Source organism: Mustela erminea, chromosome X (genome assembly GCF_009829155.1).
Source record: "Mustela erminea isolate mMusErm1 chromosome X, mMusErm1.Pri, whole genome shotgun sequence".
NCBI lineage: Eukaryota > Metazoa > Chordata > Mammalia > Carnivora > Mustelidae > Mustela > Mustela erminea.
Window position 1 is genome coordinate 58327853 of NC_045635.1, and position 14023 is coordinate 58341875.

The window sequence follows — 14023 nt, forward strand, 5'->3', positions numbered from 1 at the left end:
TCTTGGATCTCTGTTTTCTTAGGTAGTAAAAAAGGAGAAGCCAGCAGAGAGAAAGGAAATAATAAGATAAGTAAAAGCAGGAGGAGAGAAATTTAAAGCCGGAGGATAAAATTAAAGGACCCAAAAGGAATGAAAATTAAAAGCAAAATTTATAATAAGTGGAAGAAATATGTATATCAAATACGACAAAGGGTTAACATGTATGTTAAACGAAGAATACATTTAGATATATAAGATCACCAATATATATAAAACTACTCATGCCAACTGGTAAAGAATATAACCAATTCACACAAGAGGAAATACACACAGTAAACATATGGAAAAGTCTCCTATCACATGAATAATCAAGGAAGTGAAGATAAGGGGCGCCTGGGTGGTTCAGTGGGTTAAAGCCTCTGCCTTCGGCTCAGGTCATAATAACAAGGTCCTGGGATCGAGCCCTGCATTGGGCTCTCTGCTCAGCAGGGAACCTGCTTCCTCCTCTGTCTCTCTGCCTGCTTCTCTGCCTCCTTGCAATCTCTGTCTGTCAAATAAATAAAATCTTTAAAAAAAAAAAAAGAAAGTGAAGTTAACAAATTAATGTGGGGTTTTTTGTTTGTTTGCTTTAGGTTTTTTAAGATTTTTGTTTATTTGACAGATAGAGAGCATGAGAACAGGCAGGGGGAGTAGCAGGCAGAGGGAGAACCAGACAGGAGAGGGAGAAGCAGGCTTTCCAATGAGCAAGGAGCCCGATGTAAGGCTCCATCCCAGGACCCTGGGATCATGACCTGAGCTGAAGGCAGATGCTTGACCAACTGAGCCACCCAGGTGTCCCCACAAATTAATGTTTTAAGCCATCTAAACAGATTCCTTATGAAGTCCAATGCTAGAGCTGCAAAGAAGATGGAACACTTGCATGCCATTGTGGCCTTGAAAATTTGTACAGTCTTTTTGGAAATCAAGATCCATAAAAAATGTTTATATACTTTGACCTGGTAATCCCACTCCTGGGAACTTGTCCTAGGAACAGAATTGTAAAGAAGAAAAAAGTCATATGCAATAATATGTTCAAAGCCCAGAAAAATTGGGAGTTGACTAAATGTCCAATAATAGAGGAATGGTCAAATAAAATATAATCTACTAATGGATATAATTTTATGTGACTATTGAAATGATAAATATGAAAGACTGTAGCACAAGGACAGTATTTATAATAAAAGTTTCTTAAAGCAAAATTCTAAAATATATGTACACTGTGATTGCACTTCCATAAAATAGAAGTATTATGCAATATGAAAAATCATGGAACATAGATAAATGAAAACAATTTTCTGGGGTTTGAAAGTACAGGTGAACATATTCTTTCAAAATCTCCTTTAATGTTGTCATAGTGGAATTTTTAAATGTTGTTTTCATTAAAAAATTTTAAACAAGGTATGCAACAGGATAACATGATCTAGAGATAGTCAAAGAGGATGAATAGAGAGAAAATATCATTAAAGATCTTGCTTTTGAAGTAATTTGTGTTCTTCCAGCTACAGAAGGAAACCAGGTTCAGAGAGTTAAGAGGTGACTTTATAGTGATGAAATGGGGTTATGGGGTTATGGTACTTTTTCTGGAAGTTTGACAGTGAAATGAATAAGTTGACTAGAATGTTAGCTACAAGAGACAGCAGGGTCATGGTATTGGTGATACTGTTTTATTTTTGTTTAGTTGGGTTTTGTTGTGTGTGTTTTTTAAAAGATGGTGTGAAATCAGTTATGGAAAGACTGAAAATAATGAAAGGGGATAAACAAATGAACAAGTAAGAAGGCCACCTCTTATTTTGGGTCTACAGGCAAGAAAGACAAGATGGATATAACAGTCGGGTGATCATGAATGAAGCAGGTTGAGGTATTAGATCTCAGTTTTACAGGAGGCAAGGTAACTCTTAGAAGGTCATAGGGTAGCTTGGAGTTGGAGTCTTGATAAGGTGGAAAAGACAGAAAATGCTTGTTCTAGAATGTCCACTAGGAGCTGAGCAAGCTAATAAAAATTGAGGCTTAGATGAAGTTACAAGACAGGAAGTTTCCGTGGGTCAAAACAGCCTTGTGCTCTGGTTTCATCTGCAATCCCCTTCAGTCTAAGAGAAAGGGAAAAATTGGCTAAAGGTGAGACTCAAGGTGTTTAGCCAAAGTTAGAGTGTGAGGGAAGACAGCCTTAAAGTAGAAGACCGCAAAATCTGGGCAGTTGAGTCTTGATAATGAGTGAAATGAGTCTTGATATGGGTTAAATGGACTTGTGAAATAGAAGAGGCTGGGTCAGTTGTGATGGAGAAAGCAGCTTTACCTGGTGGGGCCGGTGGATAGGAGAGGTAGGTGATGGGCAAGGAGGCTGTGGTCATAGAAATTAAAGGGAGAGAGTACAGATGAAAAATGGGTTATGTAACAGTCTAAGAAGTGGCTATGGCACTGGGAAACTAGTAAATAAAAGGGCGGTACATTTACTGTTAATGGAAGGAGTCCTAGGTAGCCAGCAGGGAGAGGGAGCACATGGGAGGATGCAGAGGGGGACATGCGAGCATCAGAGTCATTTTTTCCTGAAGACTAACCTCGGCCTTACTCTCCAGAGAGACCCCTAGATGACAGTAGACAAGAAAGAGATCAGAGACAGGTCAGCAAGAGTGGGACAGAAGAAAAGGAAGGTTGGAGACTCAGGAGACCAGTGGCTAGAAGGCAATTTCGGGAGGGGGGTGCCTGAAAGGGTAAGCGCACCCTTCTGATGAGCACCTGCCTAGACACTCTTACTTCCTAGGCTTGGAGGTTAGCTGCCCAAGTTCCATACCTATTCCTGACTCCTGTAAGCCCAGAAGTAGTAGGACAGTGCTGGGGAGGAGTGATTGGATGCAAGAATGTCAGGGGATCTGTCTTCGTCCCCATGCTCTGTCTGCCCTGGCGTTGAAGCCCTAAAGTGTGATCTGAAAGAGTTGGTGACAGATTTATTATTCACCTAGGTCAGGAGCCAGAGAAAGGGGAGAGACCAGGGAAGAACCAGCTCTGGGTGTCAGTCCCTGTCACCGCCCCAAACTCTGTACAAACCTGCTCTACCCCCACCTCAGTGCTGGAACTTACGGCCACAAAGGTGAGAGCTCCCCCCTCTCTTTCTTTCCAAGCCATCGGCTGTTCTTTGCACTTAGTACAGGAGAACTGTCAACTATGTTCCCCGCAAACATCATAAAGGAGGTCCTGTTTCAAAGGCCAACATCAGCTTGGACCCCGCCCCTTGAGGCAGGTTATCCGCCCCATGGTAAGATGCAGGGCTGTACACCAGTTCAACAGCACCATATGTCTGGCTGCTCGCAGGCACCCTGGCCTGCAGGCTGTCTGGGATTGAGCCGTATTTCAACACTTCAGTGCGCGAGACCATCCTGTCTGAGAGGAACCCAGGAAGGGGGTGTGGGCACTACATATGTCCCAACCTTGGCATCTGTGCTATGCCGGTACTCCCACTTCCTGATGCTGGCTATTGCCGTCAGATAAATCAGACCAATCCCGAGATCACCCTCCAGCTTCTCCACCTCTTCAGTCTATTGTGCGGGTCTGGCTGAAGGAACACAGGCTATACAAAGGTGCATGGGGGAAAAAGGACTGCATGAGGATTTTAGGAAACCTTGTAAGCTCAAGGGAGACAGGACTGATGGCCCCAGGAAGGAGACAGAGGCAAAGAGAAAGAAGAGTGGCTGTTACTCTCTTTGGCCAAAAAAGAGAGGGCAGCTGAAAGGGTTATGAGAGATGGGGTCACACATGATTTCCCTGGTTCCTCTTAATCCTCAGGGTGTGGGCCTCTCTCTCTGGACTCTGGGAAAGAGGAAGGATCAGCCATATTGGATGTAAATATCAAATTCCCTCACCTCTGCCCTACACGTACCCTTTTTCCTCTCACTTCCTGGCTCCTAGGGCTACAGTCTATCTGCCCCAGGGGCAGGGAAGCCACGGTCCCTCCGGGTGGATGTCCACCTGCAGCTGCTTTCCTCAGCCAGGGACACCAGTGCCAGGGTGGAGGCCGTGGTGGGGGGCTGAGGCTCCCCACACCTGCACAGCTGCCAGAGCTGACGGCGATACTTGTCCCCCGTGAGCAGGTAGAGCACGGGATCCAGGCAGCTGTTGGCACTGGCCAGAGGCCGAGTCACTTTGTAGACCACATTGACAACGTTCAGCACCTGGCAGTCGACTTCCAGCAGCCTTGACATGTAATAAATGGTGCGGGTGACGTGGAAGGGCACGAAGCAGACAGCGAAGACAGTCAGCACCACAGCGATGGTGCGGAGAGAACGCAGACGCGAGGATGACTGGGCGGCCCCTGGCAAGGGCCGATACAGGCGCCGGGCCATGAGCCCATAGCAAACGAGAGTGACCAGGCAGGGCACGCCAAACAGCAGCCCCATGACGGCTGAGCTGAAGTGCACGTAGTGGTCAAACTCCTCGGGCCGAGTGGTGTCATGGCACAGGATGGTGTCCTTCTTGGGGCTGGTGGTGACAAAGAACAGGTTGGGCACAAGGCAGCCAGCCACGACCAACCAAATGGCCAGGCAGAGAAGGCCCGCAAAGCGTGGGCGGCCCCAGCGCAGGGCCCGAAGCGGGTGGCAGATCCCCAGGTAGCGGTGCACGCTGATGCAGGTAAGGAAGAGGATGCTGCAGTAGAGGTTCCAGTAGAAGAGGAAGCGGATGAACTTGCAGAGTCCTGTGCCAAAGGGCCAGTGGTTTCGGGCCGCATAATAGTAGATGAGGGTGGGCAGTGACAGCACATACAAAGTGTCTGACAAGGCCAAGTGGAACATGTAGGTGGCCGTGGCATCCCAGGGTCGGAGGCGAAAGAGGAAGAGCCAGAGGGTTAGGGTGTTGAGGCCCAGGCCCAACAGGAAAACGACTGTGTAACTCACAGGCAGCAGGATGAACTTGAACTCTTCATTGAAACTGCAGTCCAGCTCTCCCTGGCTGTCGCCAGGATCTGGGCTGGGACCTAGGGTTGTAAGCAGAGAGGACTCTGCACTGGCCATGGTCCCCCTAGAGGTGGAAAGAGGAGAAGTGAGGACAGCTGGGTTTTCCTGGCCTCCCAACCCTGACCTGAAGCCAAACAGCCGAGAATGGGGAGGGCCGTGACTGAAGCACGAGGAGTAGGTGACAGGAGTATGTCCAGGAGCAACCCGGGCCAGGCTGGCCCCTGCCAGAACCCCCTTGGTCCAGCCTGTGGCAGTGCTGGGACCCAGCAGGGCAGGCTGGGAGTTTGGGCTATTCTCATCCTGCCACTGACTCTGTCCTTCAGATCTTGGCTAGCCGAAAGGGCAGGACCATCCAACGGGCAAAGATGGCCGGACCCAAATTGTCTCCTAGCCCATGACATTTCTCCACATGGTGACTTCACCTATCCCCTCACCCAGGTCCCACCCAGGAGAGCCAGTGTCTCCACACTACAGTTCCTTTTTTGATGCCTTCCCCCAGCCTGGTCCAGCCCAGGAGCCCCATCACCACCCTCACCAAAGAAACTTGGCATGTCTCCTACCTGGTCCCCTTGAAGCTGAGCCCAGCTGACTCTGTCACCTTTCCCTTTGGCAGCCAGAGGGCATATCCAAGAGGGCGGGTTTGGGGGTGGGGCCTATTCTCCTCCTGGCCTGGGAAATCATCAGAGCTAGAAAGGTCCATCGAGATTATCTAGTCCAACCCACTCACTCTATAGATTGAGAAACTGGGGCCCGGTGAGATTACTATTTAACAATTTCTAAATGACTGTAGGATGGAGTACACAAGGAAACATCCAAGTTTACAGATGGAGAGCCAGGCCGCAGGAGACTAAAGCTACAGGGAGATGATACAAATCTGTGTAAGCGAGCAGAAACACGGGAAGTGAATGAATGCTAACATGGGCAGAAATACCAGATAACACACAGAAAGATTTTAGGAAAGCCATAGTACTGATATAAATCTTCAGTCTGTGTGCATATAATTATAAAAATGCTTATGTATCACGTACTATGTGCAAGGCACTATTCTAAGTGCTTTACACTTCTTGATGGCCCCACAGTTTCTTTAGAAGCACAATTAATCTCCCTACTTTGCCGATGAGAAAACTAAGGCACAGAGAATTTATTTTGCTATTTAGTGGTAGAGTCAAGATTTGAATCAAGGCAGGCCTTCCTTTGATCCAGGCTCTAACATCCATGTTCTTTTTTTTTTTTTTTTTAAGATTTTATTTACTTATTTGACAAAGAGAGAGACAGCAAGAGAGGGAACACAAGCAAGGGAAGAGGCAGAGGAGAAGCAGGCTCCCCCACTTCCACTGAGCAGGGAGCCCAACACGTGGCTCCATCCTAGGACCTCGGGATCACAACCCAAGCCAAAGGCAGATGCTTAACCACTGACCCACCCAGGCGTCTCTCATCTGTGTACTTAATTGCTATGTGTAGTTGCCCCTCTGAAGCCACTGGCCATAATCCAGGAGAAAGATAAGCAAATGTTTACTGAGAGCCCACTGTGTACTTTGTCCTGTTCTAGGTACTGGTAGTTCACTAGGAATGAAGAAAAGAGAAAAACTCTCATTCTAATGGAGCTCACATACTAGTGGGAGGGAAAAGAAAAGAAAATTAACAAGTAAAATATATAGATTATAATCACTGCTATGGAGAAAAAGGTGGAAAGGGGAATAGAGAAGAAGAGACATGGGAATAGAGAAGGTTGCTTCTTTAAATATTAGGGTGGCTTTGGGTAAAGAGCAGGTGGTTGGGAGGAAGGGGAAATGTAGAGAGGGTGTCAGACAGTTTGGCAGGGACCAGATCACGAAGGTCCTTGGAAACCATTGTGAAGATTGCTTAGCTTTTACTTTTAAAGCATGGGAAGCCATTGAGGGTTTAGAAGGGACAAGTGTCAGGGTCTAATTTATATATTTTTAAAAGATTTTATTTATTTATTTATTTGAGAGAGAGATGGAGAGAGAGAGTGAGAGCTCTATGTTGAGAATAGACTGCAAGACTGGAGGAACAAGAGGAAGATAAACTCAGGAGCTATTGCCAATGAATGATGGTGACTTGGACCAGAGTGGCAAAGGTGATGGGAAGTGGTCCGATTCTGGCTAGATTTTGAAAGTAAAGGCAACACAATTTACTGACGTGGGCGGTGCAAGAAAGAGAGAAGTCCGGAACGACTCCAAGATTTGTAGCCTGAGCAACTGGAGGAACTGTTCACAGAGATGGGAAAAGCTGTGAGAGAAGCAGGTTTGAGGGAAAACTGGGGGTTTGTTTTTCAGCCTGTCAATTTCAAGAGGTCTATTGCACTTGTGAGAAGAGGAGGAGAGGAGACAGTTCCCTCCTCCCCAAGGTTGCTAGCCGACAAACCTTCCTGAAAGGCCCACCCCATCCTACACACCACCCCTCATCTCTCTCTACCACTCCAGAAGACTCCAGTCTGAATATAGCAGAGAAAGTACAGAAACCAAACCTAGATGTTTGAGAGCTAAGTGCCAGACAATGCCAACTTGCTGGGAACTCTGGATCTGGGGCTCCTGGGGCTAACTAAGGTGCCAGGATTGTGGGAATCTTCGGCAAAGGGGGCAAACTTTGGGCCCGGAGGACTCTGGGGGTGAGGCAACTAGTGCTCTTGGGGAGGGAAGGGCAGTCTGGGCAGAATCCACGCTTCAGGGAACTGGAAGCAATGGGGACTCTGAACCTGATCTTCAGGTTACCCAGCTGGATTCCGGGAGTGAGAGGAGGCGGTAGGTCTGCGAGGGAGGCTCTAGAATCTGGGATCTAGAGCTCCTGGAGGCCCAGAAACCTGGATAGGGGAAACTTGGAGATACTTGCCACATGGCAGGGTGGGGGTAGCTAAAAGGGAGGCATGGAGGAAGCGGTCTGAGCCTGAGCCCTGAACAGCAGGCTGCTGGGATATTGGGTAAGAGGCCCAGATGTTGAAGCCAGACAGACACGAATTCAAATCCTTGTTTTCCCAGGCATTAGTTGTGTGATGCTAGACACCTCTTTGTAACTATGTTTTCTCCCTGGTGAAATGGACATAATAACACCAATCCTTCAGGGTTTCCTGAATATTGAATTGGTCAATAGGTGTGAACACACATCGTAAATCACAAGGTATTTTGTATTATTCCTTTGCATTTAGGGATGAAGCTGATCTCTTTGGAGGAGAACACATGTGATTCGAGGTTTGGCATAAACCCAAGAGTTCACGCCAGCATCCTCCACACTAGAGAAGCTCCTGCTACTAGGTTTCTGCTAGTCCCTGGACAAAGCTCCAGCTGTCACTGCTGCCACCGCCGCCCAGTGGCTACTTCAGGAAAGGACCTCGCCCAGCACCGCCTGGGCCAAAAGGATTTGTGCCTTAGGAAATGCTGCAGGCCAGACCTGCTGGCTTCTGTAACACTCTTCCTCACTTTTGTTTCTGTGATTTTGCATTACTCTGGTTCTCCTACTCCTCTGCACGCCCCTTCTGACCTCTTCACCTGACTCCTTTTTGTCCTCCTTCCTCCGAAGGTGACCTTTCCCCAAGGCTTATCCCTAGAGCTTTTTCTCTTCTGTCCTCTCTTCCCCACTTCCTCCTCCCCAACCTCTTCCTCACTCTATCATTTCTCTTTCCTGATCTCTCTCTTTCTCTCTCTCATGCTTAAAAAAAAGATTTCATTTATTTGACAGAGAGGAATATAGCAAGACAAGGAACACAAACAGGGGGAGTGGGAGAAGGAGAAGCAGGCTCCCCACTGAGCAGGGAGCCCAATGCTGGACTCGATCCCAGGACCCTGGGATCATGACCTGAGCCCAAGGCAGCCATTTAACCCACCGACCCACCCAGGTGTCCTTACAAGTCTGTTCCTTATCTCCAGCAAGGCTGTTAAAAGCTTTAGAGTAGAGACTAGTACCACTGTGTCCAGCACCTAGGACAGCACAGGAAGTCTCTTTTTCTACCATTTGATTCCTTCGTCTCCTTTCTATCCTTCCCCACTGAGCCAATGCCATTGTCCAGCTCCCACTTAAATCCGCTGGTATGCTTTCAATGGCAATAATGGAAAATTCCAAGTCGGATGATTTTAAAATGTGGAAATCTATTACCTTGCATCTAAGCCCAGGAGTGGGCTGCTTTAGAGTTGGCTAATTCAACAACTCAGCAATGTCACAAAAAATCCTGACTCCATCATTCTGATCTGCAGCCCTTGATATGTTAGTTTAGCAACTCTCATGGTCACAAGATGGCTGATGTCCCTCAGCCATCTTCCAGCATTGCTTCCAAACATGACAACGTTCAATGGTAGGAGAGAAAGACCTCTCCTGCTGTAGGTTTACTATTATTACTCCAGAAACCTTTCCCAGAATCTCCCTAGCACACTTCCTTTCACATCTCAGTGGCTGGAATTTCATCATGCTTCTATAACTGAACCAGTCACTGGCAAGAGGGATGAAATGGCCATGACCGGCTTAGAAAATGGAGATTCTGCCCATAAGAATGAAGGGGGAGGTGGCTGGTGAGTTGACAAACAATTCTGTCTGCTACAACCCTTTATTGAATAACCCATTCTTTCCTCACTTTGAGATCTGATCATCACTTCCCAACTGGAAGGCCCAGGTGGGAAAAATCACTGTGATGTGCAAGTGAGGTGTGTAAAGACCTAAAAATACATCTCTCTTCAATATATCACAGAGGCCAGAAGCTCCATAATTAGAGTTGCATTCTTTTGCCTCCTTACTCTTGCTCTCTCAGAAAATGCAAACACCTTTTTTTTCCAGTTTCTATTTAAATTCCTGTTAGTTAACATATAGTATAATATTAGTTTCAGGTATACAATTTAGTGATTCAACATTTCCATATAACACAGGGCACTCATCACTCTAAGTGCCCTCCTTAATCCCCATCATCTATTTAACCCAACCCCCCACCCACCTCCCCTCAGGTAACCATCAGTTTGTTCTCTACAGTTAAGAGTCTGTTTCTTGGGGTGCCTGGGTGGTTCAGTGGTTTGGGCTGCTGCCTTTGGCTCGGGTCATGATCTCAGGGTCCTGGGATCGAGCCCCGCATCGGGCTCCCTGCTCCACGGGAAGCCTGCTTCCCTCTCTCTCTCTCTCTCTCTCTGCCTGCCTCTCTGCCTACTTGTGATCTCTGTCTGTCAAATAAATAAATAAAATCTTAAAAAAAAAAGAGTCTGTTTCTTGGCATGCCTCTCTTTTTCCTTTTCTTCCTTCCTATATTTGTTTGTTTTGTTTCTTAAATTCCACATATGAATGAAATCATATGGTATTTGTCTTTCTCTGGCTGACGTATTCCACTTAGTGTAATACTCTCTAGCTCTATCCACATTGTTGCAAATAGCAGAATTTCATTCTTTTCTACGGCTGAGAAATATTCACTCATATATATATATATTATATATATATATATATTATATATATATTATATATATACATATATATAATATATATATAATATATATAATATATATATAATATATATTTATATATATATATCACCACTTCTTTATCCATTTATCAATTGATGGACATTTGGGTTCTTTCCATAATTTGGCTATTATTGATAATGCTGCTTATAAATATGGGGGTGCATGTATCCCTTCAAATCAGTATTTTTGTATCCTTTGGGTAAATACCTAGCAGTTCAATTGCTGGATCATAGGGTAGTTCTATTTTCACTTTCTCAGGAACTTCCATACTGTTATCCAGAGTGGCTGTACCAGTTTGCATTCCCACCAACAGTATAATTTTAGCCATTCTGACTGGTGTGAGGTGATAGCTCATGGTAGTTTTGATTTCCCTGATGATGAGTGAAGTTGAACATCTTTTCATATGTCTGTTGACCATGTGGATGTCTTCTTTGGAAAAACATCTATTCATGTCTTCTGCCCATTTTTAAAATCAGGCTTTTTTGGTTTTGAGGTATTGAGTTTGATAAGTTCCTCATAGATTTTGGATACTACCCCTTATTAGATATGTCATTTACAAATATCTTCTCCCATTCCTTAGGTTACCTTTTATTGTCTATTGTTTCCTTTGCTATGCAGAAGCTTTTTATTTTGATGAAGTCCTCATAGTTTATTTTTCCTTTTGTTTCCCTTGCCTCAGGAGACATATCTAGTAAGATGTTGCTATGACCGGTGTCAAGGAGGTTGCTGCTCTAGGATTTTCATGGTTTCAGGTCTCACATTTAGGTCATCTATTTTGAGCTTATTTTTTTGTATGGTATAAGAAAATGATCCAGTTACATTATTTTACGTGTTGCTGTCTGGTTTCCCCAACACTATTTGTTGAAGAGACTGTCTTTTGTCCATTGGACATTCTTTCCTGCTTTGTCGAAGATTAGCTGACCATTTAATTGTGGGTTCATTTCTGGGTTTTCTATTCTGCTGCATTGATCTATGTGTCCATTTTCATGCCAGTATCATACTGTCTTGATCACTGCAGCTTTGTAATATATCTTGAAGTCCAGAATTGTGATGCCTTCAGCTTTGCTTTTCTTTTTCGAGATTGCTTTGGCTCTTTGGGGTCTTTTGTGGTTCCATACAAATTTCAGGATTGTTCTAGTTCTATGAAAAGTGCTGGTGGTATTTTGATAAGGATTACTTTATATGTGTAGATTGCCTTGAGCAATATAGATTTTTCACAATATTTGTTCTTCCGATCCATGAGCATGGAATGTTTTGCCATTTCTTTGTGTCATCTTCAACTTCTTTTATCAGGGTTTTATAGTTTTCAGAGTACAGGTCTTTTACTTCTTTAGTTAGGTTTATTCCTAGATACCCCATTGTTTTGGTTGCAACTGTATATATGAGATTGCTTCCTTCCCTTCTCTTTCTGTTGCTTCATCATTGGTATATAGATATACAACAGATTTCTGTATATTGATTTTATATCCTACAACTTTATTGAATGTGTGTATCAGTTCTAGCAATTTTTTGGTAGAGTGTCTTGGGTTTTCTATATAGAGTATCACGTCATCCGCAAATAGTGAAAGCTTGATGTCTTCCTTACCAATTTCGATGCCTTTTTTTTTTTTTTTTTTTTTTTTTTTTGCTGTGGCTATGACTTCCGGTACTATATTAAATAACAGTGGTGAGAATGAATATCTATCTTGTTCCTGACCATAGAGGAAAAGCTCTGTTTTTCCCCCATTGAGGATGATCATTAGCAGGGGATTTTTCATATTTGGCCTTTATTATGTTCCTTCTAACCCTACTGTATTGAGGGTTTTTATCATGAATGGATGTTGTGCTTTGTCAAATGCTTTTTCTGCATCTATTGAAAGAATCATATGGTTCTTACCCTTTCTTTTATCAGTGTGGTTTATCACATTGATTCATTTGCAAATATTGAACCACTTTTGCAGTCCAGGAATAAATCACTAGAAAATGCAAATACTCTTGCTCAAAATTAAACTATGGTGATAATTCTCTTTAGGAACTACAAACTGGAAAGGGATATGAGGGAATTGGGGGGAAAGATGGAAATGTTTTATATCTTGATCTAGGTAGTTGTTATGTATGTGTACACACAGGGGTATTAGTTTCCTCTTCCTGCTGTAAAACAGTTACCACAGACTTGGTGACTTAAAACAGCGGACTTATTCTCTTTCAGTTCTGGAGGTCAGAAGTCCAAAATCAGTTTCACTAAAATTAATGTGTCTGCCAGGCTGCACCGGAACTGCAACAGCTACCTTGTGACCATAAGAGACTATGGGGGGAGGGGGCGGGTGGGATCCATGCACTTGTCCTTTACAGCATCCAGAGCAGCATTCCTTGACTGTGGCCCCTTCCTTCATCTTCAATGCCAGTGACATAGCATCTTGCTTTAGTTCTCAAATTGCTTTGCTTCTGTAGTCAAATCTCCTTCTATCCCCCCTCTTTTTCCTCTTATTTATAAAGAGACTAGTGGTTATTTAGGGCCCACCCAGATGATTCAGAATAATCTCTCCATCTCAAGATCCTTAATTTAACCATTTCTTCAAAGTTCCTTTTGCCATATGAAGTAAAATTCATAGGTTCTAGGGATTAGGACCCTATATGTTTGGGGTCCATTATTCAGCCTACTACATTAGATAAAAATTCATCAAGCTGTGCAATTAAAGGTTTGTGCATTTTGTTGTTGGTAAATTATACCTCAGCCAAGAAAGGCACATACTCCTGGAAGAGAGATAATGATTTAAGTTCAGTCATAGTAATGAATTAAAGACCTACCAGATCTATTTTCTTCCTGCCAAGAGGATCACAGATCTCAGCTAAAAGAGGGGATATGCTTTAAGTGTGGGTCTGAAGACAGAAATGGGCTGAAGCCTAGTCCAAAAGTACATTGATTCTGAAGCCTCACCTTCCCCACAGGCACCAATCTTGGCAAGTGCAGAACTCTTTCCTGTACGTCCAGCATTAGTTTTAGTCCCACAATGGTCCCTGCAGAGTCTGGGCTTCCAGCTCTATCTGAAAATCCCTGAGAAGGGCAGAGTAATAGCAACTAAAAGACAAGCTCCTGGGGTGTGTATTGGCAAGGAATGGCAAAGGTTAACACAGTTTGCTGTACAAAAAGAATACAGGACAGCTGCCCAGCAGCCACAGTAGAGAGCAGGAGGTAGGGAACGCCCAGCCCTCTGAGCCATAGTCATGGCCATGCTCTGAAGAACATACTTCCTGTTGTGGAAGGTGGTGGGCATCTATGTATAGATACTAAAGACCAGCCAGCTCTATGAGGGGTTGAAGGCAGGGTAGGGTCCTGTAGTCCCAGAGATTGGAGGTTCTCTCTCTACGGTCTCTATGTCCACAAAGCCTGGACCTGCACCCTGTGAGGACAGCCAAGAAAGGAAGATTATTTTTGTTGCTGCCATTGTGGGGGTCCTGGCAGCTGTAGGACAGAAATATCTCTAATTCCATGAGTGGTCATATGAGGCAAGGGAAGCTGCTTAGAGCCTCTAGCATGGACTTAGTTTCAGGGATTGGGGAGAGTCAAAAACTGGGTGGGAAGGTTTGCTCTATGTGGGAGTGATACAGATGTCAATTGCCTATTCCCTCCACATG

General features: G+C 44.7%; 1 protein-coding gene across 1 annotated transcript; it reads right to left on the reverse strand.

Annotated features, from left to right (window-relative positions):
- Positions 1–828: 828 nt before the first annotated feature.
- On the reverse strand, positions 829–5566 carry P2RY4 (pyrimidinergic receptor P2Y4). Its single transcript, XM_032330923.1, has 2 exons — positions 5522–5566; positions 829–5025 (listed from the first exon to the last, which is right to left on the reverse strand). Exon 2 carries the CDS (start codon positions 5016–5018, stop codon positions 3921–3923), a length of 1098 nt encoding a protein of 365 aa, XP_032186814.1. The 5' UTR covers positions 5019–5025; positions 5522–5566; the 3' UTR covers positions 829–3920.
- Positions 5567–14023: the final 8457 nt, after the last annotated feature.

What these genes read in the sequence shown, in the direction of transcription:
- P2RY4 (XM_032330923.1), bottom strand. Translation starts at nt 5,018, where the DNA reads ATGGCCAGTGCAGAGTCCTCTCTGCTTACAACCCTAGGTCCCAGCCCA.